Raw genomic sequence first — 22612 nt, 5'->3', positions numbered from 1 at the left:
GCCGGGCCTCCAAGTGTGTCTGAGCGTGTCTGTGCGTGTCTGTGTCTGTGTATCCCACCGGGCAGGCTCCCTGTGGCGGTATGTGCGTGCCAGCATGACGCTCTCAGGCTACCTGCCCCCGCTGTGCGACCCGAAGGATGGGCACCTGCTCATGGACGGTGGCTACATCAACAACCTGCCAGGCAAGTGGCTGCCCACTCACTCTGCATGGGTGTTTGTCACCAGGCACATGCCCACGCTGACTCCTGCACATGCAGGCTTGAAGGGGCTGAAACCTGTGGATGGACAAGCTCAGGAGGACACACAGCCTGCACAGAGATGCAGACTGACACACATGCATGCGTATACTCATACATACAAACAGATAGGTGAGTGTATGCAGGCAGGAACATGAACATTTAAAAAGTACACACATCAGGCATGTTAGAACACACCTGTGATCCCAGCACTTGGAAGGCTGAGGCAGGATGATAGAAGTTCAAGCCCAGGGCTGGAGAGATGGCTCAGCAGTTAAAAACACTGCCTGCTGTTCCAGAGGTCCTGAGTTCAATTCCCAGCAACCACATGGTGGCTCACAACCATCTGTAGTAAGATCTGGTGCCCTCTTCTGACCTACAGAACACTGTATACATAATGAATAAATAAATCTTTAAAAAAAAGAAGAAGAAGAAGAAGTTCAAGCCCACCTAGCAACAATGACACACTAAGAAGGCAGAGGCAGGTGAATCTCTGAGTTTGAGGCCAGCCTAATCTACAAAGCAGGTTCCAGGAAAACCAGGGCCACACAGAAAAACCCTGTCTGGAAAAACAAACAAACAAAATAAAACAAAAAAAGAAAGAAAAAAGAAATTCAAGGCTATCCTTAGCTATATAGTGAATTTGAGGCCAACCTGGGCTACGTGAGACCCACACTCAGCATATGCACACATTGTTAAAGGTGGGCTATAGCTCGGTTGGTAGAGAACTTGCCCAGTGTGAGGAGAGCTCTACATTCTACCCCCTGCTTACACAAACCAGGCGTGACGCTGGACACCCGTCTTTCCAGGACTCAGGAGCATCAGGAATCAGAGGCCATTTTCACCTACAAAGCAAGTTCCAGACAAGCCTGTGTGTAAACAGATAGACAGATGAAGTGCCTCTCCATCCTCAGGTATTACAGTGGACACAGAGAGGTGTGCCCCTGAGGAACAAGGACTGGTGCACAGTTCCACGTGCAAATATGTATAGGATGCACTTCTACCTATGCACACCAGCTCCCCCCACACGCCTGCTCTCTCAGGTGCTGACATAGGTAGAACACATGCACATATATGAATAAACATACGCTTGAGATGTAATTTATCCACACTGACCCGTATATTCATTCACACCTGTCTTGCACACTCTATGGAATATGTGTGTATAGACATGCAGATAGAGTTAGGTGTCTATGTGACCAAGCAAGAATTTTTCATATCCACCAACTTAATTTTTTTCTTTTTTTAGACAGGCCTCAAACTTGATAGGAAGTCAAGGATGATCTTGAACTTGTGATCTTCCTGCCTCCACCTCTGGGCTGCTGGAATGCCAAATGTGCTTTACCATGCCCAAGTTACATGGTGCTAGGGATGGAACCCAGGGCTTCCTTTGTGCTGTGCAGACACGGTACTAGGCAGGCTACCTCCCAGCATGCCCACTGACTTCACAGGGGCAGATGGGAAGTGAGTGAGTGTGCATCTCTGGTCGGGTGGTGGTTGTACACCCTTTCAATCCCAGCACTCGGAAGGCTGAGTAGATCTCTGAGTTCGAAGGCAGCCTGGTCTACAGAGTGAGTTCCCAGGACAGCCATGGCTATACAGAGAAATCCTGTCTTGAAAAACATAAACAAAAAAGAATGAATGAATGAAATAAAAAAAATCACTCTCAAAATGTACATTCCAGTCTCATAGACCAGGAGTTGGCCAGCTACAGCACACAAATTGCTTCTGGGCCCACACTTGGCTTTATAAATAAAGAATTTTTTTTATAACTACATATTATTTATTTGTGTGTGAACATGCACACACATACCACAGCACATGTGGTGGTCAGAAGACAAACTTATAGAAGTTAGTTTTCTCATTCCATCAGGTGGGTCCTGGGAATTGGACTCTGCTCATCATGGTTTAATAAATGTCCCTACCTACTGAGCCAGTTTATTGGGCCTGCTTGTTGTTGTTGTTAAACCTAAACTGGCCTTCAACTTACCGCATAACTGAGGATGATCTTGAACTTATAGTCTTCCTACATCCACTTTCTAAGTGCTAGGGTTATAGGTAGGAGCCTGGCTTAAAATAAGCTTTTATTGGAAGAGCCATGCCCCTTGATCTACCTCTTCTCTGCAGTTTCTGTTGTAGTACAAGGGTAAAACTCATGGCAGGACTGAAATCATTTTCTCATAGTTCTGTGCTGTAATTGTGCTAGACACATAAACACTGGCACAACCCTCACGTGGAGCACGTGTTAACAATGGCCAGTGCTGTAAGTGTGCTAGACACATAAATACGACCACAACCCCTTGGCGTGGAGCATGTGTTAACAGACCTACAGGAGACAAGCACATTTAGATGTGCAGACACATATGGGCTAGAAAAATGATTGTTGATAATACAAACATAATTACGTGAGCTTCGTCCCAGTATAGATACAAAAAAGATGGATGCAGTGGTGGACATCCATAACCCCAGCATTGTGGGGTGGAAGCAGACAGGAGGCTTTCCTAGGGATTGCTTGCTGGCCAATCTAGTGAAATGAGTGAGTTCTAGGATCAGTGGGAGACCTTGACTCAAGAAAGAAGGTACAGGTCTGGATAGATGGCTTGGCAGTTGGTGTGCACTGCTCCTGCAGAGGACCTGAATTCTGTTCCCAGCACCCACATCCTCCCAACTGTATGTAAGTCCATCTCCAGGGACTTCCATGCCTCCTCTGGCCTCTGGGGGCACTGTACACAAATACACATAAACACACACAGGTGCACACATACACACATAAATCTTTTTTAACTTTTTGTTTGTTTGGTTTTTTTGAGACAGGGTTTCTCTGTGTAACAGCCCTGGCTGACCTGGAACTCGCTCTGTAGTCCAGCCTGGCCTTGAACTCAGAGATCCACCTATCTCTGCCTTCCAAGTGCTGGGATTAAAGACATGTGCCCCCACTAATGTGCCCGGCCTAATCTTTTTTATTTTTAAGGTATCAAGAGGAAGACGCTCAGTGTTGACCTCCAGCCTGCACACAGCACACACACAGATGGACATTTGCTGACATGCATTCAGACAGTCCTAGCCAGAGATGCAGGCAGTAGACAGACATACTGCTTCCAACAAGTACTCAGTCTAGAGGGGCAGATGACATGCATACCCAGAAACAAACTCTGAATAGACAGTCAGGAATTTCCTTGGGCTGAGATTGCCTACTAGACAGTCTCTGGAGTACACAGACATGCAGATAGACAGCCACAGACATAACTGCCATACTCACCGAACCATCTTCTCCCCCTGGCTTCATTTGCATAAATGTCCATGTCATTTTCATGACACCATGCCATTTGCATGCACCCTCCCGCACCCCACCCTAGTATTATATTGTGGTATCTGTGGGACTGGGTTGGACATCCCTGCCCTGGGCTGCTGACCTCTTGGCTCCACAGCGGACATCGCCCGCAGCATGGGGGCCAAAACAGTCATTGCCATCGACGTGGGAAGCCAGGATGAGACAGATCTCAGCACCTATGGGGACAGCCTATCTGGCTGGTGGTTGCTGTGGAAACGGCTAAACCCCTGGGCAGACAAGGTGAAGGTTCCAGACATGGCTGAGATCCAGTCCCGCCTGGCATACGTGTCGTGTGTGCGGCAGCTGGAAGTTGTCAAGTCCAGCTCCTATTGCGAGTACCTGCGCCCGTCCATCGACTGCTTCAAGACCATGGACTTTGGGAAGTTTGACCAGATCTATGTGAGTAGGTGGGCTGTGGGAAGCTGATCGGCGATTGAACGGGAATGTCTGCAGTAGATGCAATGTGGATATGGCTGTGTGTATTCTATGTTAGCTACATTCCCTGAAGCACTGTGGAGTGGTTTCTAATGGAAGAGTGGAGAATGAAAGCAATGATCTGTTAGTAATGTCTGCCATGGGTCTGGAGAGAGATGTAGCAGTATGTTGTGTACCACTGACCCTGCAAAACCTGTCCTAGCTCACGTCACCTTGAAATTGATCAGCAGTTGCTCCCAGAAGCCCCATGTTAAAATGTCTGATACCCTTCTGTGATCGCTGGAAGGGTGTACCGTAATGGACTAATGTCTACCGTGGACATGGGACATGACACTATTCACAAATAGACTCCATATTTGCAGACCTTGAAAATAATTTTGCACATTGCCGTCTGGTGTGAGTTGATACTTGAAATGCTGCATGGGGCTGAGTGGGAAAGACTGTGAAGAGGTTGACTGATAATGTCTGACAGGGATGCCAACTGGAAATCTATGGGCAGGCATGCTGCCTGTCTCTCCGTGACAGACTTAATCCACATGTCTGCTCTCCCAGAACTCAAGTACTTAAGGCATGTTGAAGGAAGCTGTGTGTAGATGCAGGGGCAGGGAGTGGTATCAGATATAGTCCCAGCCCCCTTGTGTCTTACAGGATGTGGGTTACCAGTATGGGAAGGCTGTGTTTGGAGGCTGGACCCGAGGTGAAGTCATTGAGAAAATGCTCACAGACCGGCGGTCTACAGACCTTAATGAAAGTCGCCGTGCAGATGTAAGCTTTCGATGCTTTTGCTGAGGCCAATCTTATTCAGAGATTCCAGAACCCCTAGCCCCTCTATTCTGGAAACCTCAGATGATCCAGTACATCCCTGAGTCTCAGGGACTACCTCCGGGTCCCCTCTGATCCCTTAAGACCCCCACTTCCAAAGCCTCACCCACCCTGCCCCACAGATACTCGCCTTCCCAAGCTCTGGCTTCACTGACTTGGCCGAAATCGTGTCCCGGATTGAGCCTCCAACAAGCTACGTCTCTGATGGCTGTGCTGATGGTGAGGGCTTTGCTGAGCCTGGAGATGGGAAGCATGCGTGACTGGAAATACCAGCCCAGAGTCCATGTCTCCTTACCTGTACCCTGCGTTTCCCACCCCAGGGGAGGAATCGGATTGCTTGACCGAGTATGAGGAAGATGCGGGACCTGACTGCTCAAGGGATGAAGGGGGCTCCCCAGAGGGTGCCAGCCCTAGCACCGCCTCAGAGGTGGTAAGAGTGGACAGTCCCCAGCAGGTCGCATGTGCCACTGCTTGGAGAGTACTGATGGAAGTCTTGGAGGGTTGTAGTAAGGAGGCAGGTTGTAGTAAGGAGGTCGCTTGTTGGTCCCCGGCCCCTTAGCCCCAAAATAATCACACAGAAACTATATTAATTAAATCACTGCTTGGCCCATTAGCTCTAGCTTCTTATTGGCTAACTCTTACATATTAATTTAACCCTTTTCCATTAATCTGTGTATCACCACGTGGCTGTGGCTTATCGGGTACAGTTTCAGCATGTCTGTCTCCGTAGGAGGCTATATGGCTTCTCTCTGACTCCGCCCTTCTTCCTCCCAGCATTCTGTTTAGTTTTCCCCACCTAGCTCTGTTCCCTTATAGCTCTGCTATAGGCCCAAAGCAGTTCCTTTATTAACCAATGGTATTCACAGCATACAGAGGGGAGTCCCACATCAGAGGGTGGTGTTGGGTGGCATGAGAGCACAAGTTTGAAGACTCATGCCTTGGAACTGATAGACTAAACCCACATTGGCTTCAGGTCTGTTGCTATGACAGAATACTCTCCAAAGTGTTTACTTATCGCACAATTCAAGGTTACATTCAGTCTTTGCAGGGGAGACAAGGAGGAGGAGCTTGGCAGAGCTGATGAAATTATGATGACATCAGGTCCGCAGTCAGAAGACAGCAATAGGCGTATGCATGCTTGCACTCGGCTCACTCTCCCCACTGTATAGCCCGGACTAGGGAATGGTGCCACCTACAGTAGACACCTCTTCCCACGACAACTTGGTTTAGATACTTCCTTATTGAGACTCTCCATTCCCAGGGTATTCCAGATTGTGTCAAGTCGACAAATAAAGTTAACCATCAGAGAGTGTTAGTGTCCCTGGGACAGGCAGTGTGTCATGATGCACAAACTAGTTGTCTCCGAGGTGATGTTTATCAAGCAAGACCCAGGATGAAACTGGTTTTGAGTGGTGAGGGTTGGGCAGTTTTATTTGTGACTGTCATGTAGATGCCACAAAGTGGGTGGCATTCACCCTGTCTGGATAACACGTGTTGCCTGTCTCTACAGGAAGAGGAGAAGTCCATGCTCCGGCAGCGACGCTTCCTGCCTCAGGAGACCCCCAGCTCGGTAGCAGATGCCTGAGGACCTTGACAGGGGACCCCTGTTTCTGGACCAGGATGAGGGTGGGCCTGAGGGAGAGCTCACACCCCTATTCCTGCTGCTATACTGTGACACTCCCTGGGCCCTTCCCCCTTGGCTCCAAGGCCCACACACTGGACTGACTTGCCATCCCGGAAGGGAGAGCAGAACTGCACTGATGAACTTTGACCAACTATTGTACCTAACCCCTAATAAACTATTACCCCTTTGGAAGCAGCCGGGGCCTTTATTTGGGTTTCAGGGACTCCTCACCACATTGTTTAGCATGCAGGGTGGGATCTGAAAGTGCCTGTTACTTCTCCCCCTGCAGTGGCAACTCGCATGTGGGTCCACCGCATGCTGGCGCCAGACAAGACAGTCCCTCTTGCCTGGCTTGTAGATGCTCCCAGAATGACTCAGGTATCCCTTAGTTTCCCTATTGAATTCCCACAGCCACTAAAGAAGGGGCACAAACTGGCCAGCTCTTGCGGAGGAGCTGAGTTGGACTCCTAGCACCTGTCCCAAGTGGCTCACAGCTGGCTGTAGCTCCAGCTCCTGGAGATCTGGTGGCCTTTTCTGACCTACTGTTTCTGTACTCTTGCATACATACAGCCTCTCATACACACACTTATACAAAGTAAAAAAAATAAAAAGTTCCTATGGCCTATGCATGGTTAGTCCTACTGTGTGCAGGGGCTCTGTGTAACAGTATACACTACAAACTGAGCCCTACAGGATAGATCACCACCTCTGCTCAAGACGTGGGCATAGACAGGGCTTTCTGGAAATCTCAGCCCAGCTTGGTGGTGGAAGACTGTCATCCCATGATACTCAGTAGGCCGATTCAGGAGGTCACAAGTTCAAGAGCAGCCTGGACTTCAGAGGGAGTTCAAAGTCAGACTAGGCAACTTACTGAAACCTTATATTGCCATAAAAAGTAAAAAGGGTAGGTCCACAGAACAGTACAGAGCCTGCCTAGAACCACCTTGCTCCCAGTGAGAGTCCGAGGGTATTGCCCTTCGATGAGCATATGCAAGGCCCTGAGTTCTATCCCCAGCAGTGAAAAAAAAAATATTTTTTTAATGTGACTTCTAAGCATTGTTCCTACTGTGTGCTCAGAAATGATTTCCCAAAATGAACCCGTCCCCCTGGACCTTGAGATTTGTCTCAGATTCTTGCTTACTGTTCCAGCTTAGGCCATTGAACCAGACTGACTTGGGGGCAAGAAGAGTCCGCAACCTAATCTCTAAAAGGTAACGAAAAGTGACTGTAGATCTTAGAGTTCTTAGTTGTTGTTCCCATTGCTGTTGTAATGAGATACCTGACAAGAAGCCACCTGAGGGAGAGAGGGAGGGAGGGAGGGAGGGAGGAAGGGAGGGAGGGAGGGAGGGAGGATTGGGGGGCGATTTACATTTCAGAGAGCATAGTCCATCATGGTATAGGAAGCCTGGTGGCTGACTGGTCACATTGTATCTACAGACAAGAAGCAGAAAAGGGGCAGGCAGGAAATAGGATTGAGATACAAAATCTCAAGGTCCACTCCTGGGGCTCGCTTCCTCCTAAAGCTTCCACAGTCTTGCTAAACAGCTCCACCCACTGGAGATCAAGTAATTCAAACGGGCATGGGGGACATTTCACACTGAAATCCCAATAGTGACTTGGCTATGGCACGTGCATCATTGGATATTACTTGTATGGGGCCATAGCCTGGGCCTAGATCCCGGGACCTTAGCATAGGCTGGACCAGGTGGGAGAGTGGAAACTCTGAGAAGCTTCTTTAGGGCCTGGTGAAAGAGACCTTGGAAAATAAACAGTGCATCAAATGAACCAGTGTGCGTGTGTGTCTGTCTGTCTGTCTGTGTATGTGCGCATGGCACTTGTGCAATGCAGAGGCCAGAGGAGGACATACGGTGCCCTACTTTATTACTCACTCCCTCATTCCCTTGAGACAGTCTGTCCTGGAACCTGGAGCTAGGCTGGTGACCAGTAAGCCCCAACCGTTCTCTGGTCCCCGCCTTCCATAGCACTGGGGTTACAAGTGTTCTATTGCCCATTCCCCACTTCCATGGTTTCTGGGGATTTGGATTCAAGTCATAGGCTAACGCAGCAATGCTCCTAACCTGCTGAGCCATCATCTCTCCAGCCCAAAAATGAACCATCTTAATCATTTCTTTAAAAAATTTATTACATTCTTTGTGGTACATTTGCATAATGGAGTACTATACAGTGGTAAAAAAATGGTATCTTGAAATTTGCGGGCAAATGATGGATCTAGAAAACATCATATTGAGTGAGGTAACCCAGACCCAGAAAGATAAATATAATATTTACTAACTCATAAGTGGCGTTTAGTCATAAAGCAAAGAAAAACCAGCCTACAATTCACAATTCCAGAGAACCTAGACAACACAGAGGATCCTAAGAGAGACATACATGGATCTACATAGGAAGGAAAAAGAGACAAGATCTCCTAAATAAATTAGGAGCGTGAAGGTCACAAGGATAGAAGGGGAGAGGGAGGGAAAGAGGAGAGTGGAGAAAAACGTATAGCTAAATAAAATCAGTAAAAAAAATTTTTTTTAATTTATTACATTTTCATTTATTATGGTGAGGGCGCATGATTTGTGCTTTAGGAGTTAGTTTTTCCTTTCACCTGTGGGACCTGGGCATCGAACTCAGGCTATCAGGCTTGGTTGCAGGCACCTTCACTTGCTGAGTCGTTCTGCTGGCCCCTATCCTAATCTTTTCCAAAGAGATGTATTTGTATTCTTACTTATGTGCCCATGTCTGTGTGGGAGTGTGTGCACAAGCGTTCAGGTGCCCACAGAGACCAACAAAGGGCGTCAGATCCTCCCACTGAGCTGCAGTTACAGGCAGTTGTAAACGGAGCCATGTGGGTGCTGGGAACTGAACTCAGGTCCGCTGCGGAACAGTGTGCTTGCTGGGTTTCTGTGGCTGTGATAAACACCATGGCTGTGCAGCTTGGGAAAGAAAGGCTTTCTTTCACACATCACATCTGTCACTAGGGAGGCAAGGGCAGGAGCTCGAGATGGGAACTGAAGCAGAAGCCTTGGAGGAACACTGCTTTACAGGCCTGCTCTTCAGGCTTGCTCAGTTTGTTTTTATACCACCCAGGCCCACCTGCCTAAGCGAGGCCTGGCTGGACTAGGCCTTCCCACATCAATTCCAGCCAAGAGAATGCCCTATAGACTTTCCCACAGGCCCGTGACGGAGGCAGTTCCTCAGTTGAGTCCCTTTTTCCAGGTGTGCCTAGGTTGATGAAAACAAGCCAGCACAAGCAGCAAGTGTTTTTAAACTGCTGAGCCATTCCTCCAGCCTCTTAACCATTTTTGAAATGCAAAGTTTAGCGACGTTTATTACATTTGAATTGTGCAACCATCTCCACTGTCCATCTCCAAAACCTCATCTTTCCAAGCTGAATCTCTGTTCCCATTAATCCCTAACTTCCCCTGCCCTTCTCAGACCCCCAGTACCCAGCACTGTATTATTTCCTGTCTGTAGGTCTGACAGCTCCGAGCGTAGGATCCTCCTGGGTGGTCTCTTCATGTCTGGCTTATTCACCAGTCCTCATGTTTTGAGTCTGTTTGGAATGGAAGGTGTTTCACTTTTCCTTCATTTTTAGAGCCGAGTGATATTCCATCATAGTACAGGGCCACACCTTATTCATCTGTCACCCACTGTTGGACGTTTGGATGACTTCCACTTTTTGTCTGCTGTAAATAATGCTGCTGAGCGGATTCTCTGTTCCGTCCCTGCCTACAAGCCTCTCAGGATATAGTTAGGGTAGGATCTCTGAGTCGTGTGTGTTGTTGAACCACCCCTCACCCACAAAACAACAACCTGGCTTATTAGCACCATGGACAGCAAGAGTACTGTCTGAAGTGCTACTAACACCCCCCCCCCCCGCTGCTGAACCCCAAATGTGTCTGCACCCTCCAGATCCCCCAAGGATAAGGAAGCAGATTAAAATGAAAATTCAGAGACTGGGGAGCTGGCTCAGTGGTTAAGAGTCTTGTTGTTCTTGTAGAGAATTTGGGTTCAATTCCCAGCACACACTAGCCAATAATTGTCTCTAACTTCAGTTTCAGGGGATCAGATATGCTCTTCTGGCCTCTGCTGGCTTCTGCATGCACACGGTGCACAAACTTACATGCAGGCATACAAATTATTATTATTATTATTTTTTTTTTTTTTGGTTTTTCGAGACAGGGTTTCTCTGTGGCTTTGGAGCCTGTCCCGGAACTAGCTCTGTAGACCAGGCTGGTCTCGAACTCACAGAGATCCGCCTGCCTCTGCCTTCCGAGTGCTGGGATTAAAGGCATGCGCCACCACCGCCCAGCACAAATTATTATTTTTAAAAAATGAATATTCGAAGCTATGCCACATGGTAATGCCTCCATCCTAATCATTTTTGACTCCTTTCTCTTGCTATTCCAATACCATTGACATCCTTTCTATGTACTTTATGTATTTTACATTTTATTTTATGTTGATGGGTGTTTTGTCTGCATGTATCTCTGTGCACAACAGGCATGCCTGGTGCTTTCAGGGACCAGGAGAGGGCATCAGATTCCCTGGAACCGGAGTTCCAGGTGGTTATGAGCTGCCATGTGAGTGCTCAGAATCACATTCAGTTCCTCTGGAAAATTAACCAATGCTCTTAACACTGAGTTATCTCTCCAGTCCTGGTCTTGAACTCTTAATCTTCCAGCCTTCACCACCTGAGTTCTGGGAGTTTCGCCAGCAGGGCTTTAATTCCCTAATCTCTCTTTGTTCTTAATGTATTTGAATAACTCTGTCACCAACTGTCACCTCTTCAGTCCCCAAGGCCACTGTCTGAAATTAACTTACCTGTCCTTACCAGCCCTGTTTCCTTGCCTTAAAGCATGTTCATTATTCACAGTTGAGTGATGTGTGGGTCATTTATATTTAGTGTTTATTTAGTGTGTGTATGCTCATATACCCACACTCAAGAACACAAGTGTGGAGGTCAAAACAAGACTTTTGGCCAAGCAGTGGTGATCCAGTCCTTTAATCCCAGCACTCAGGAAGCAGAGGCAGGAGGATCTCCATGAGTTTGAGACCAAAAAAAAGAGGGAAGATTTTTGGGGGGGAGTTTGTTCTCACTTTCCAGTATTTGTAATAAACTCAGGGTATCAGGTGCTGGGAAAGTGCATTTACCCACTGGGTCATGCCACCAGCCACTTCATTATCTCATTGTGACAAGTCTCAGAGGGACAATTTAAAGAATATCCTCCCCCCATTCTTATTTTGTTTTGTTTCTATGAGACAGGATTTTTCCATGTAGCTTTGGCTGTCCTGGAACTCGCTCTGTAGATCATGCTGACGTCGAACTCAGAGATCCGCCTGCCTCTGCTTCCCGAGAGCTGGGATTAAAGACATGTGCCACCACTACCTGGCTCTCATACTTATTCTGTTTGGATTAGTTGTTTGTTTTTGTTTGTTGTTGTTGTTTTTTCCCCCGAGACAGGCTTTCTCTGTGCAACGGCCCTGGCCAACCTAGAACTCTCTTTGTAGACCAGACTGGCCACAAACTCACGGAGATCTGTCTACCTCTGCCTCCCAAGTACTGGGATTAAAGGCATGGGCCATCACCATCTGGCTCTCATACTTATTTTTAAAGACAAGACCTTGTGTAGCTCAGGCTGGCTTTGAACTTGTTATGTGTTGAAGGATGACCTTGAATTGTTGGTCCTTCTGCCTCTACTTCCTAGTGCTGGAATGACAGGTATACACCACCACACCTGGGTTATATGTTGGGGATGGAACCCAAGACTTTGGGGTTAATTATTATTATTATTATTATTATTATTATTATTATCCTATTCTAATATGACTATATTATAGTTGACCCGTCCAGCAGGTCCAATTATTCAGGGTCTGAAGAGGTTCTGCCTGTATGAACCATGGGCGAGAGAAAAGAAGGAGACCAAGCAAGATTCAGTTGTCAAGGTCTCCCTTTATTAGGGTAATGGTTGCGGCTTATATAGCCCTTGAATGAAGAACTTGGCTTGGCGTGGGGGGTAGGGGTAAGAAGGAACTTTGCTGGGGTAGCAAAGGTCACCAGTCAGCACACCTAGTGTAAGCAGAAACATTCTTTTTGTGACTCCGTTAACAAACAGTTCTCAAGATAGTTGGGATGTGGGGCTCTCTGCAAACATCCTTAGGACAATGGTCCCTGCTATTATCTTTAGGACAATGGTCCCTGACATATAGTCAGGGTCTCATATAGTTCAGATTGGCCTTGAACTTCCTATGCAGCTGAAGCTAGCCTTGAATTCCTGGTCCTCCCGCCTCTGACTCTTAAGTGATGGGATAATCAACTGAGCCACAGCTCCAGCCAGGAAATATTCCCGAGATTGATCATCACACTGTCACAGCTCTATAAATACACTAAAACCTACCAGACTGCACACATTTTGTATGTCTAAGTTAAGCTTTTTAAAGACATGTATATGGGTGTGTATATGCCCTTGTGAGTACATGTGCCCTCTGTGTTCAGAGTGCACATCAGAGCCCCTGCAGCTGGAGTTACAGGCCATTGTGAGCTGCCATGTGGGTAGGTACCAACCCTGCAAGAGCAACAAACGCTCCTAACGGCTAAGTCATCTCTCCAGCCCACACACTGGGTTTTGATTCCCCAGTACTGCAAGAAACAAGAAAGTGCTTTTTAGACTTGAGCAAGGGAAAAAGTACAGACATTTAAATCCACCAACATGGCTTTCTCAGTCATGGGATTTCAGGATTGATCACTTAGTACTGGACAATCAACTGGGGGTTTGTCCCTTGGAAAAACGAATTCTCCTGCTCTCAGCGTTCCTTAGTTGCCCGCAGTTCTTTGTCGAGGGGTGGAACTTGTGAGATTTCCTCCCTCCATGTTACATGTCTGCTTGTGTTATCACTGCCCATGTCTCGTTTCAACAGTCACCTTGTGGAGCTATCATGGGTAAAGCTGCTTGTCCTTTCTAGGAGACACTGCTTCACAGCACATGTCCTGGTCCTGCGGCTCTTACAATCTTTCTGCTCTCTCTTCCATGGTGTTCCCAGAGGACTAGAAGCTAGATGTATCCACTGGAGGCGGTACCTGCAATCAGTTGTTCTCTGCATTTTGTCTGTGATTTTCTCTGATAGTCTCCATCTGCTGGGAAGAGAAGCACTTGTCTGTGGGTGTTTTTAGAATGCAATTAGGAATTATGCAGCTTCAGGAAAGTGGCAGTTGTAGATTCTCCTTTAACTCACCAGCCTCCGGAAGTTGGCTACGACACCAGTACCAGGCAGGCTTTGCCTCCTGTTGAGCAGCCCTTGAGTTCAATTAGGTAGCCATTGTTTATCCGCCAGAGTGTCCCTCACTGCTGCCACGCTGCTCATTGTTGCAGATCACAGGCTTCACAGTGGGAGGGGATGTGGCTTAACTTTATTTTCTGCCACTAGGGGGCTCCCATTGTGCTATTCAGGAACCTGGCGGGAAGAGTGCAGATCTCTGGGAGTTCTGGAAAGGGGAATTGTAAGAATTAGTATTGAACATTCGGCTGTCTCCTTGTTGTTTTTGTTTGTTGGTTGGTTTTTTTGTTTTTTATTGGAGGTAGGAGACGGGAGAACTGTTATTATGAAACTACTGTGTAACTAAAGTAGGCTTACAAAATAAGTGAAACAAAAGTAGCAGCCATGGGCGCTCACTGGGAGACACGAGACCAGGTGGGGCACCGGAGTGACTGAGGGAGAGCGGAGAAAGATTTGAGGCCCTTCCAGCTCTCAGGAGGCAGAGACAGTTGGATCTCTGTGACTCGGAGGCCATCTAGGAATACACAGTGAGACTGTCTCAAAGAACAAACAAACAAAAGAGAAACAAGAAAAGAATGGGAGAGTTTGAGGCCACCCTGGGTTATTGCATAAGACCTTGTCTCAAGAGAGATGGCTCCGTGGTTAAGAGCACTGACTGCTCTTCCAGAGGACCTGGGTTCAATTCCCAGCACCCACATGGCAGCTCACAACTGTCTAAAGATCCAGTTGCAGGGCATCTGACACCTTCACACCAATGTATATAAAATAAAGTTAAAAAAAGAATAAAAAAGAGAAAGAAAAACAAAAAAGAACAAGAACTGAGGATGAGGCCCTGCTGGTAGAGAGCTCACCTAGTCCTGGGATCCACCATCCCTAGCCCTGCAGACGTCAAGAAGAGTGGTACACAAGGCAGAGACAGGAAGATCAGAAGTTCAGGTCATCCTCAGCTACATAGGGAGTTCAAGGCTAGCCTGGGCTATGTAAGCCCCTCCCCTTTCTTTTTGTTCTTTTAAGACAGGGTTTCTCTGTGTAGTCCTGGCCATTATAGAACTCTCTCTGTGTAGGCCAAGTTGGCCTCAAACTCAGAGATCCACCTGCCTCTACCTTCCCAGTTCTAGGATTAAAAGCATGGGCCACACTGCCCAGCTTTAGACTCTTTCCTAAAACAAAATGAAAACTTCTGCTAACAGTTTCTTTTCTTTTTTCATATTCATCGTCTTGCTCTCCCCTCAACTTAAACATTCTTTTATTCTTTAAAAAACTTATTTATTGATAATAATGCCTTTAATCCCAGCACTTGGAAGGCAGAGGCAGGTAGATCTCTGTGAGTTTGAGGTCAGCCTGGTCTACAGAGAGAGTTTCAGGATTGCCAGGGATACATAGAGAGACTCCCTATTTTTTTTTTAAAAAAAAGTTATTTCTTCCCTATCTCAAAAAAAGTTATGTATTATATGTGTGGATATGCTCATACCACATGACTTACATTCTAACGTCAAAGGACAATTGACAATTTACTAGGATCAAGTCTCTCCTTTTACATATAGATACCACGGGTTGAACTCAGGTTGTCAAAATTGGTAGCAAGCCCCTTTTCTAGCTGACCCACCTGGCCGGCCCCTTGATTTAAACATTCTGATTTTGCTTTTACTGAAACTCAACCCTGTGAGAAGAAAGACTGTAGGATTCTGAAACATGCCAGAGAAAGAAGACAGACATGCCTGTTAGAAGATATTTGTATCATTTTAGTTTTGCCTTCCTGTTTGGAAACATTTTAATTTACTTAGGTATGGAGATAGAAGCCAGCACCTTACACACAGCAGGCAGCCACTATACCATCAAGCCCATCAAGCTGTGCCTTGGGCTGTGCCATTAGGTTTTGAGTCCAGTGGATTGTGCCTCTGCATTCACCCCACGTGATGGGTGTTGTTCTTACTCAGACTGAGAGACAGAAACAGGTCCAGAGGCCTGAGTGACTCACCTAGAGGCATACCTCAGAGCTGAAAACATTACAGCTTTTAAAGTATTTAATTTTTTTAAATTAATATATAATTTCATGATTTTCTTCTTCCTTCTCTGCCCTCTCCAACTTCTCTCTTGTTTTCAGACAGAGATTAATTTCAGGTAACACTTCTCCACCTTGATTTTTTTGTTGTTGTTATTCTTTTGGTTTGTTTTTTTTGTTTTTGTTTTGTTTTGTTTGTTTGTTTTTGATACAGAGTTTCTCTGTGGAGCTTTGAAATCTGTCCTAATAAATGAGCTGGCCTCTAACTCATGGAGATTCACCTGCCCTTACCTCCCAAGTACTGGAATTAAAGGCATACTCTGTCACTTACGGCCCCGGCCCCAGCCCCAGCCCCGGCTGTCTATAGTAGACCTGACTGTCCCGGAACTCATTGTGTAAGCCTTGAACTCACAGAGATCCTCTCTCTGCCTCGAGGATGCTGGGACTAAAGGTGCCTGCCAACAGGTCCGTTCCACGAGCATTTTTTTAAAGACAGGGTCTCACATTGGGGTCCCATTAATCTAGGCTGGTTGGTCAGTGAGTCCCAGGGAATACCCCTTACCACTGCCTCTCCGACACTGCGATTACAAGTACAACCCAGCTTTTCATCTGGGTGCTAGGTACCCAACTCAGGTCCTCCTATGTCCACATGACCTGGGCCACCATGCCTAGTGTATACATTGTAGAGGACTGAAACCAGCTCTTCGTGGATGCTAGTCAAACGCTGCCCTCTGAGCCACATATCCAACTCTCCTTTTTTCTTTCCTTTCTTTCTTTCCTTTTTCTTTTTGGTTTTTTGAGACAGGGATTCTCGTAGCTTTGGAGACTGTCCTGGAACTTGCTCTGTAGACCAGACTGATCTTGAACTCACAGATATCTGCCTGTCTCTGCCTCCTGAGTGCTGGGATTAAAGGTGTGCGCCACCACCACCAGGCTCCAACTCCCCTTTTATAAGACAGGGATTCACATAGTCAGGCTGAACTCCAACTGGATTAGTAGCCGAGACTGGCCTTGAATTCACATTCCCCCTTCCTCTGCCCCTGAGTGCCCGGGATGTCAGGAGTGCTCCCCAGCACCCGATGCTCCCCATCACTGACTTTAGCACTGAATAATATTGCTTGGATGAGCCCAGCTTCTAGAATCTTGAAAGCAACTCACAGATAACTGAGTGTCCCACCTCAGTAACACTTTCACACATTTTATTCTTATTCCTTAATTTGGGAAAAGGCTAAAAATAGTAACAAATTCAGCCTTACTGAGAACTGGGTTAGAAAAGCTATTGAGCCAGAAAATGACAATCATTTTTAAATCTGGTCTCTGTGTGTGTGTGTGTGTGTGTGTGTGTGTGTGTGTGTGTGTGCATGTAGGTATGTGTGGGTGTGAATATATGGGAATGCATGTAGAGGCAGGCACATGTGTGTATGGAGGCCAGAGGTCAGCCTTGGGTTTCCTCACTGACATGTGTGTGCAGATGTGCATGCGTGCATGTGGAGGCCAGAGGTCAGTGTCAGGTGTCTTTTTCCGCCTTTGAGCTCTACTTTATGTTTTGTATTATTGCTACATTATTATAACATACTGTATAAATATAAATAAAATAGTATATAGTTTTAATATTTTGTATATGAGTGTTTGTATGTATGTATATGCATGACCTGTGACAGCCAGAGGAGGCATCAGAGCCCCGGGAACTGGAATTACAGATAATTGTGAGACTCCAAGGCAGATGCCTTCCTGAAGTCGATGTAACGGACATAGAAGTCTTTTGAAAATTCTTCGTATTTTTCTGTCAGTTGCATCAAAGTGAAGATCTGATCTATTGTGCTCCGGTTAGCTCTGAATCGGTACTGGGCCTCTGCTAGGATTTCTTCTGTCCTGCCCTTGTTCCTTTGCAGGACAATGGAGGAATAGATCTTGCTGCTAAGGGACAACAAACTAATGGCTCTGTAATTTGAGCGGTCCAGCTTGTCCTTCTTCTTGTGTATGGGAATTATGACAGAACGCTTCCATATGGGAATTATGACAGAACGCTTCCATTCCTCGATTTCAGGAAGGCATTCGATCGCATTTGGAGGAAAGGACTTTGGGAACCAGTGGAGTTCTACAGGTTCCCAGAGAAGATCATAAGAATACTAAATAATGCCTATAAAGACACCTTTGCATCCGTCACAGTCTGCGGAGAACTAAGTGATGAGTTTAAGACAATCGTAGGAGTGGTGCAGGGATGAGTCCTCTCACCGCTCCTCTTTAATATATTCCTGGAATTAATACTAGCAATAGCCCTGGAGGATGACAAGATAGGCATGCAGATAAGTGGTGTGCGAATCAATAACTTGCGTTTCACTGACGTTACAACACTACTTGCTGAGAGTCCAAATGAGCTGCAGGCCATGGTAAATCGAGTGGTGGAAGTCAGTGAAAACCTTGGTATGAGAGCCAGTACGGAGAAGTCTGAGATGCAACACATGGGCAGGGCGCACAAGGATTTTAACATTGTAACGAAGAATTAGAACATCAAGCAAACAGGCAACTTTGTCTATCTGGGAGGAAACCTCACTTCAAAGGAGGGAACTATTTCAGACATCAAGAGGCGGATAGAGCCAGCTAGGGCTGCATTCCAGGCACTAGGAAAGGTTTGGCCAGCAAGAGACATAACAACAACAACAGAACTACAAGTATGGGAGATACTTGTCTTGAGCTGCCTTCCTTACAACTCTGAAACCTGGACAATAAAACGCTCCTCAGAACAGCAGCGGAAGGTGTTTGGGATGGCATATCTCAGGAGAATGCTAGGTGTCACACGAAGAGATAGACTGTGCAAAGATGACATTAAAAAATTTCTCCATCTACAGAAGGAGTAAATTACAGGATGTGGTGTTTGAGATATTTCAGCCACGTTATAAGAATGAATGATGGCAGGTACCTGAAGATAGCACTGCTTGGAGGAGTGCATGGGGTAAGACGAAGGGGAAGGTCCAAAAAACGCTGGATAGAACATCATAAAGGAAGACTGTGGAACCTTGGGTATGACAATAGCACAAGCATCTAGGACTGCCCGGGATAGGAACAACTGGAGAACCAACATAAACAGGCTGCCCATGGATGCTTAAGCACTGCCAGGGCATAAATGGTGACGATGACAATTATGTCAGCCTCCAAATGGGTTCTAGGAATCAAAGCCTGGTTTGTTCAGTAAATGTTCTTGACCAATGAGCCATCTCTCCAGCTTCTCCCACCTTATTTCCTTGAGATGAGCTCTCTCAATGAGCCTAGGGAGCACCTTTCTGCTAAACTGGTTGGCGAGGGAACCTTAGGATCCTCACCCCTCTATCCCCAGTGACCACCATGTATCTGAGGAGGTGTGCTCATCGCTGCCCTTTTGGGCAGTGACACCATCGCTGGTAAAAGGAGAAATGGAAAATAGTTCCAGTGGCTGTCCACGTAGAAGTGTGCGGACAGTGTAGGAGTATGGGGAGAACCGGGCGGACCTGTATTTACTGACGTGGAAATATTCCTCAGTATTGCTCTGTGGGAAAGGCAGCCAGGACACTGGGTACAGGTGGATTGAAGTGCAGGTGAGCACAGTGAGCTAGGGGCAAGCAGAGCAGCTGCGCTGAACAGCCTGAGCCCCGGTGTGCTAACTGAAGGAGGGGCATCTAAGGGAGCAAGGTCTACATTTTGTTGTCATACTCTTGGCCTCTTTCAGAACAAGGTTGTCCTATTTAGGAGAATTCATAGAGCTCCAGGAGGAGGTGTCTTGTTATTGAAGGTGAAATAGTCCTTGAACTTGTGACTTCTTCCTCCACCAGGTTTTTTTTTTTTGTTTGTTTTGTTTTAGTTTGGGTTTTTTTTTTAACTTTTCATTGTCATAAATGAAATTGGGATGAAGATTTCTCCTCCTCCTCCTTCCTCTCCTCCTCTTCTCTCTTTTCCAGGTAGGATCTTGTGTGTTTGTTTGATTTTTTTTCCCCTGAGATAGGATTTCTCTGTGTAGCTCTAGCAGTCATGGAACTCATTCTGTAAACCAGGCTGGCCTCAAACTCAGAGAACCTCCTGCCCCTGCTCCCGAGTGCTGGGATTAAAGACATGTGTGGTCGGGCGGTGGTGGCGCACGCCTTTAATCCCAGCACTCGGGAGGCAGAGGCAGGCGGATCTCTGTGAGTTCGAGACCAGCCTGGTCTACAAGAGCTAGTTCCAGGACAGGCTCCAAAAACCACAGAGAAACCCTGTCTCGAAAAACCAAAAAAAAAAAAAAAAAAAGACAAATGTGCCACCACTTCCAGGCGCTGGTGAGTTTTTAATTACGCAGCCCAGGATGACCTTGAATTTGAGATCCTCCTGCCTCAACCTCTGGTATTCTGGATTCACAGGTGTACACCCACAAACTTGTTTTCCTTCTTTCCTCCCTTCCTCTCTCCCTCCCTCCCATCCTCCTTCCCTCTCTTTCTTCCTCTCTCCCTCCCTTTCTTCCTCCCTCTCTCTCTCCTCCTCCCTCCCTGTCTTCCTTCCTACTTCCTTTTAAAAACTGTTTTTACATTGATTTATTTGGAGGATACATGTGTAGTAGCAAGTGTGTGGAGGTCAGAGAACAATTCATAGGTGTTTTCCTTCCTATTAACTATGGTTTGTGGGGGAGTGGGGGTTCAATTCTGAGCACCAGACTTGTGTGCAGTTATCACTCTTCGAAAGTCTCATTCAGCTCAGGATGATCTTGAACTTCTGAACTTGCAGTTTCCATCTCCTTAGTGCTGGGATCACAGCGCACCAGTATGCCTGGTGTATCCAATACCAGGATGGAACCCTAGTCTCCTTGGGTAAGCGCTCTGCCAACTTAGCCACAGTTCCAAGTCCTCAGTAATTGCTTCCCATTATCTCCAAGATGTTATTGTAGTACCTGAGTAAGGACATTCCTAGGAAAAACAAACACTGGGCTTGACAACAGCATGGCACAGCTGAGTAGTTTCATTGTAGTGTTGGGAAACTTGGCTGAGTTGCTCTGGAAAAAGATGGAAAATGTTTGCCATCACCAGCAGTGGGGGAAGGTCGTCCCACAGTGTGGTTGGAAACCATTAGACAGGAGCTGGAAGTGCTACTGGAGGCATGGGTGTTTAGGATGTGCGAGGTGCTGGCTTCCACCACAAGCACCTTGCCCCTCACCAATAGGACAACCACATGCTACAAGCCTGGTGACAAGGCACAGCACTCAGGAGGTGGAAGCAGGAGGGTGAGAAATTGAAAGTCACTCTTAGTGAGTTTGAGGCCAGCCTAGGCTACGTGAGTACCTGCCCACCTCCCCCCCCCCAAAAAAAAAATAGGGCTGAAGAGATGGTTCAGTGAGTAAAGCGCTTGTCACCTAAGTGTGAGGACCTGAGTTCAGATCCCTAGAACCCACGGTAGGAGAGAATGGACTCCACAAATTATCATTTGACCTTCAGAGAGAGAGACAGAAAGAGAGAGGGGGGAGGGGGAGGGGGGAGAAGAGAGGGGGGGAGAGACCATAACATTCACACATGAAAACACTAAAATAAAAACTATTCCCTTGCCAAACATGGTGGCATTCTCTTTAACCCCAGAATCTATGAGATAGAAGCAGGTAGATCTCTGTGAGTTCCAGGACAGCCGGGAATGCACAGAGAAACCCTGTATTGAAACCCCCACCCTACTCCCAAAAAATCTTTCTTTGACTTTAAAAAAATAATGGTTCAGTATGGGTGTGGTTCGACCACCATTTAATCCTAGAGAAAGACTAGGATTTAGATAGATTCCCTGTCAGACAGAGAGAGGGGCCAGGGCTAGGTAATAAAGGTGGCAAGCTTCTTTCTCTCTCTACTGACCAAAGACAAAAGCCTGAGGCTTAAAACAAAGGCCTTTCAGGCTTTTGTCTCCCGCCAGCAGGACCCTGCTGCGGCTGCTGCTGGGTTGGGTCAAAACATTCAAGGCCTGCTCAGGAAATGGTGCACAGCAGTTGTGGGCCAATCGGCCATCCTGTCTTTCTTCAAACTGACCAACCCTAAAGGAGAGAGGAAGACCCTTCAGAGAGTTTTAATCCCAGTCGTCCCGGAAGAGACTGGCTTTCTGCGCCTCTCTGCTTTTCTCTCCTTGTGTCCTCACTGCTGATTCTTGTCTGCTGCTGTTGGCTGTGCTGGGGATTTCCCCACTGCCACCTGTGGTGCGAAGGATTGTTCTGTCTTTTAATTCTTTAACTGGCAGGGAAAGGAACCCGATAAAGACCTTACAAAGCAGGTAGATCTCTATGAATTGGAGGCCAGCCTGGTTTATATAGCAAGGTCCAAGACAGCCAGGGCTACAGAGTGCAATTCATGTTTTTGTATTATTTCACACCATTTATTTAGTCCGTGTTTGTGTGCGTGTGTCTGTATGTGCACGCAGAGGTCAGAGGACAACTAGCAGGAGCCGGTTCTCCCCTTCCACCATGTGGATCCCAGGGGTCAAGCTATCAGATGATCAGGCTTGGTTGCCAGCCTTGTTTTGGTTTGGTTTGGTTTGGTTTGGTTTGGTTTTCTCTGACTGAGTCATCCTGAAGCCTCCAACCCCCACCTCACTTTAATGTCTTACTTCAGTTTGCAAATGCTTTCCAAGCCTCTGCTTCTGTAAATTTTTTTCCATTGATCCAAACAAGTTATGTAATTGGCCCTGAGTTGGGGGGGGGTGCACATCCTCCCCAAAGGTGTGGACACTCAGAGATGCAGCCATACTGGGCCTCATTACTGCAGTAATCTACCATGTGATACTCCGTGCAATAAGTTGATGTTTGTTCATATTTGTAAGTACTGATTTTGCGTGACTGGCTTATTTACCTGTGTACAATGAGAGTATCGAGCGTGCGTGCGTGTGTGTATGTGTGCATGCGTGTGTGCATGCGT

General features: G+C 46.8%; 1 protein-coding gene across 6 annotated transcripts in view; it reads left to right on the top strand.

Moving 5' to 3' along the window:
* Pnpla6 (patatin like phospholipase domain containing 6) overlaps positions 1 to 6635 on the top strand; it is a 29158-nt gene extending 22523 nt beyond the window's left edge. For 5 of the 6 annotated variants that reach the window (XM_026778307.1, XM_026778306.1, XM_013355405.2 and 2 more), the window contains 6 exons: positions 66 to 182; positions 3665 to 3966; positions 4651 to 4767; positions 4947 to 5043; positions 5145 to 5254; positions 6335 to 6635. In XM_026778307.1, coding sequence (XP_026634108.1) covers positions 66 to 182; positions 3665 to 3966; positions 4651 to 4767; positions 4947 to 5043; positions 5145 to 5254; positions 6335 to 6409 — 818 coding nt within the window. In that variant the 3' untranslated portion in view covers positions 6410 to 6635. The remainder of the gene's footprint in view (positions 1 to 65; positions 183 to 3664; positions 3967 to 4650; positions 4768 to 4946; positions 5044 to 5144; positions 5255 to 6334) is intronic. The other variant, XM_026778305.1, reaches the window with a different exon arrangement.
* Positions 6636 to 22612: the final 15977 nt, after the last annotated feature.

This window comes from Microtus ochrogaster, unplaced genomic scaffold, assembly GCF_000317375.1.
Source record: "Microtus ochrogaster isolate Prairie Vole_2 unplaced genomic scaffold, MicOch1.0 UNK125, whole genome shotgun sequence".
NCBI classification, from domain to species: domain Eukaryota; kingdom Metazoa; phylum Chordata; class Mammalia; order Rodentia; family Cricetidae; genus Microtus; species Microtus ochrogaster.
Note: the sequence above shows the minus strand (reverse complement) of the source record. Positions and strands in the feature narration are given on the sequence as shown.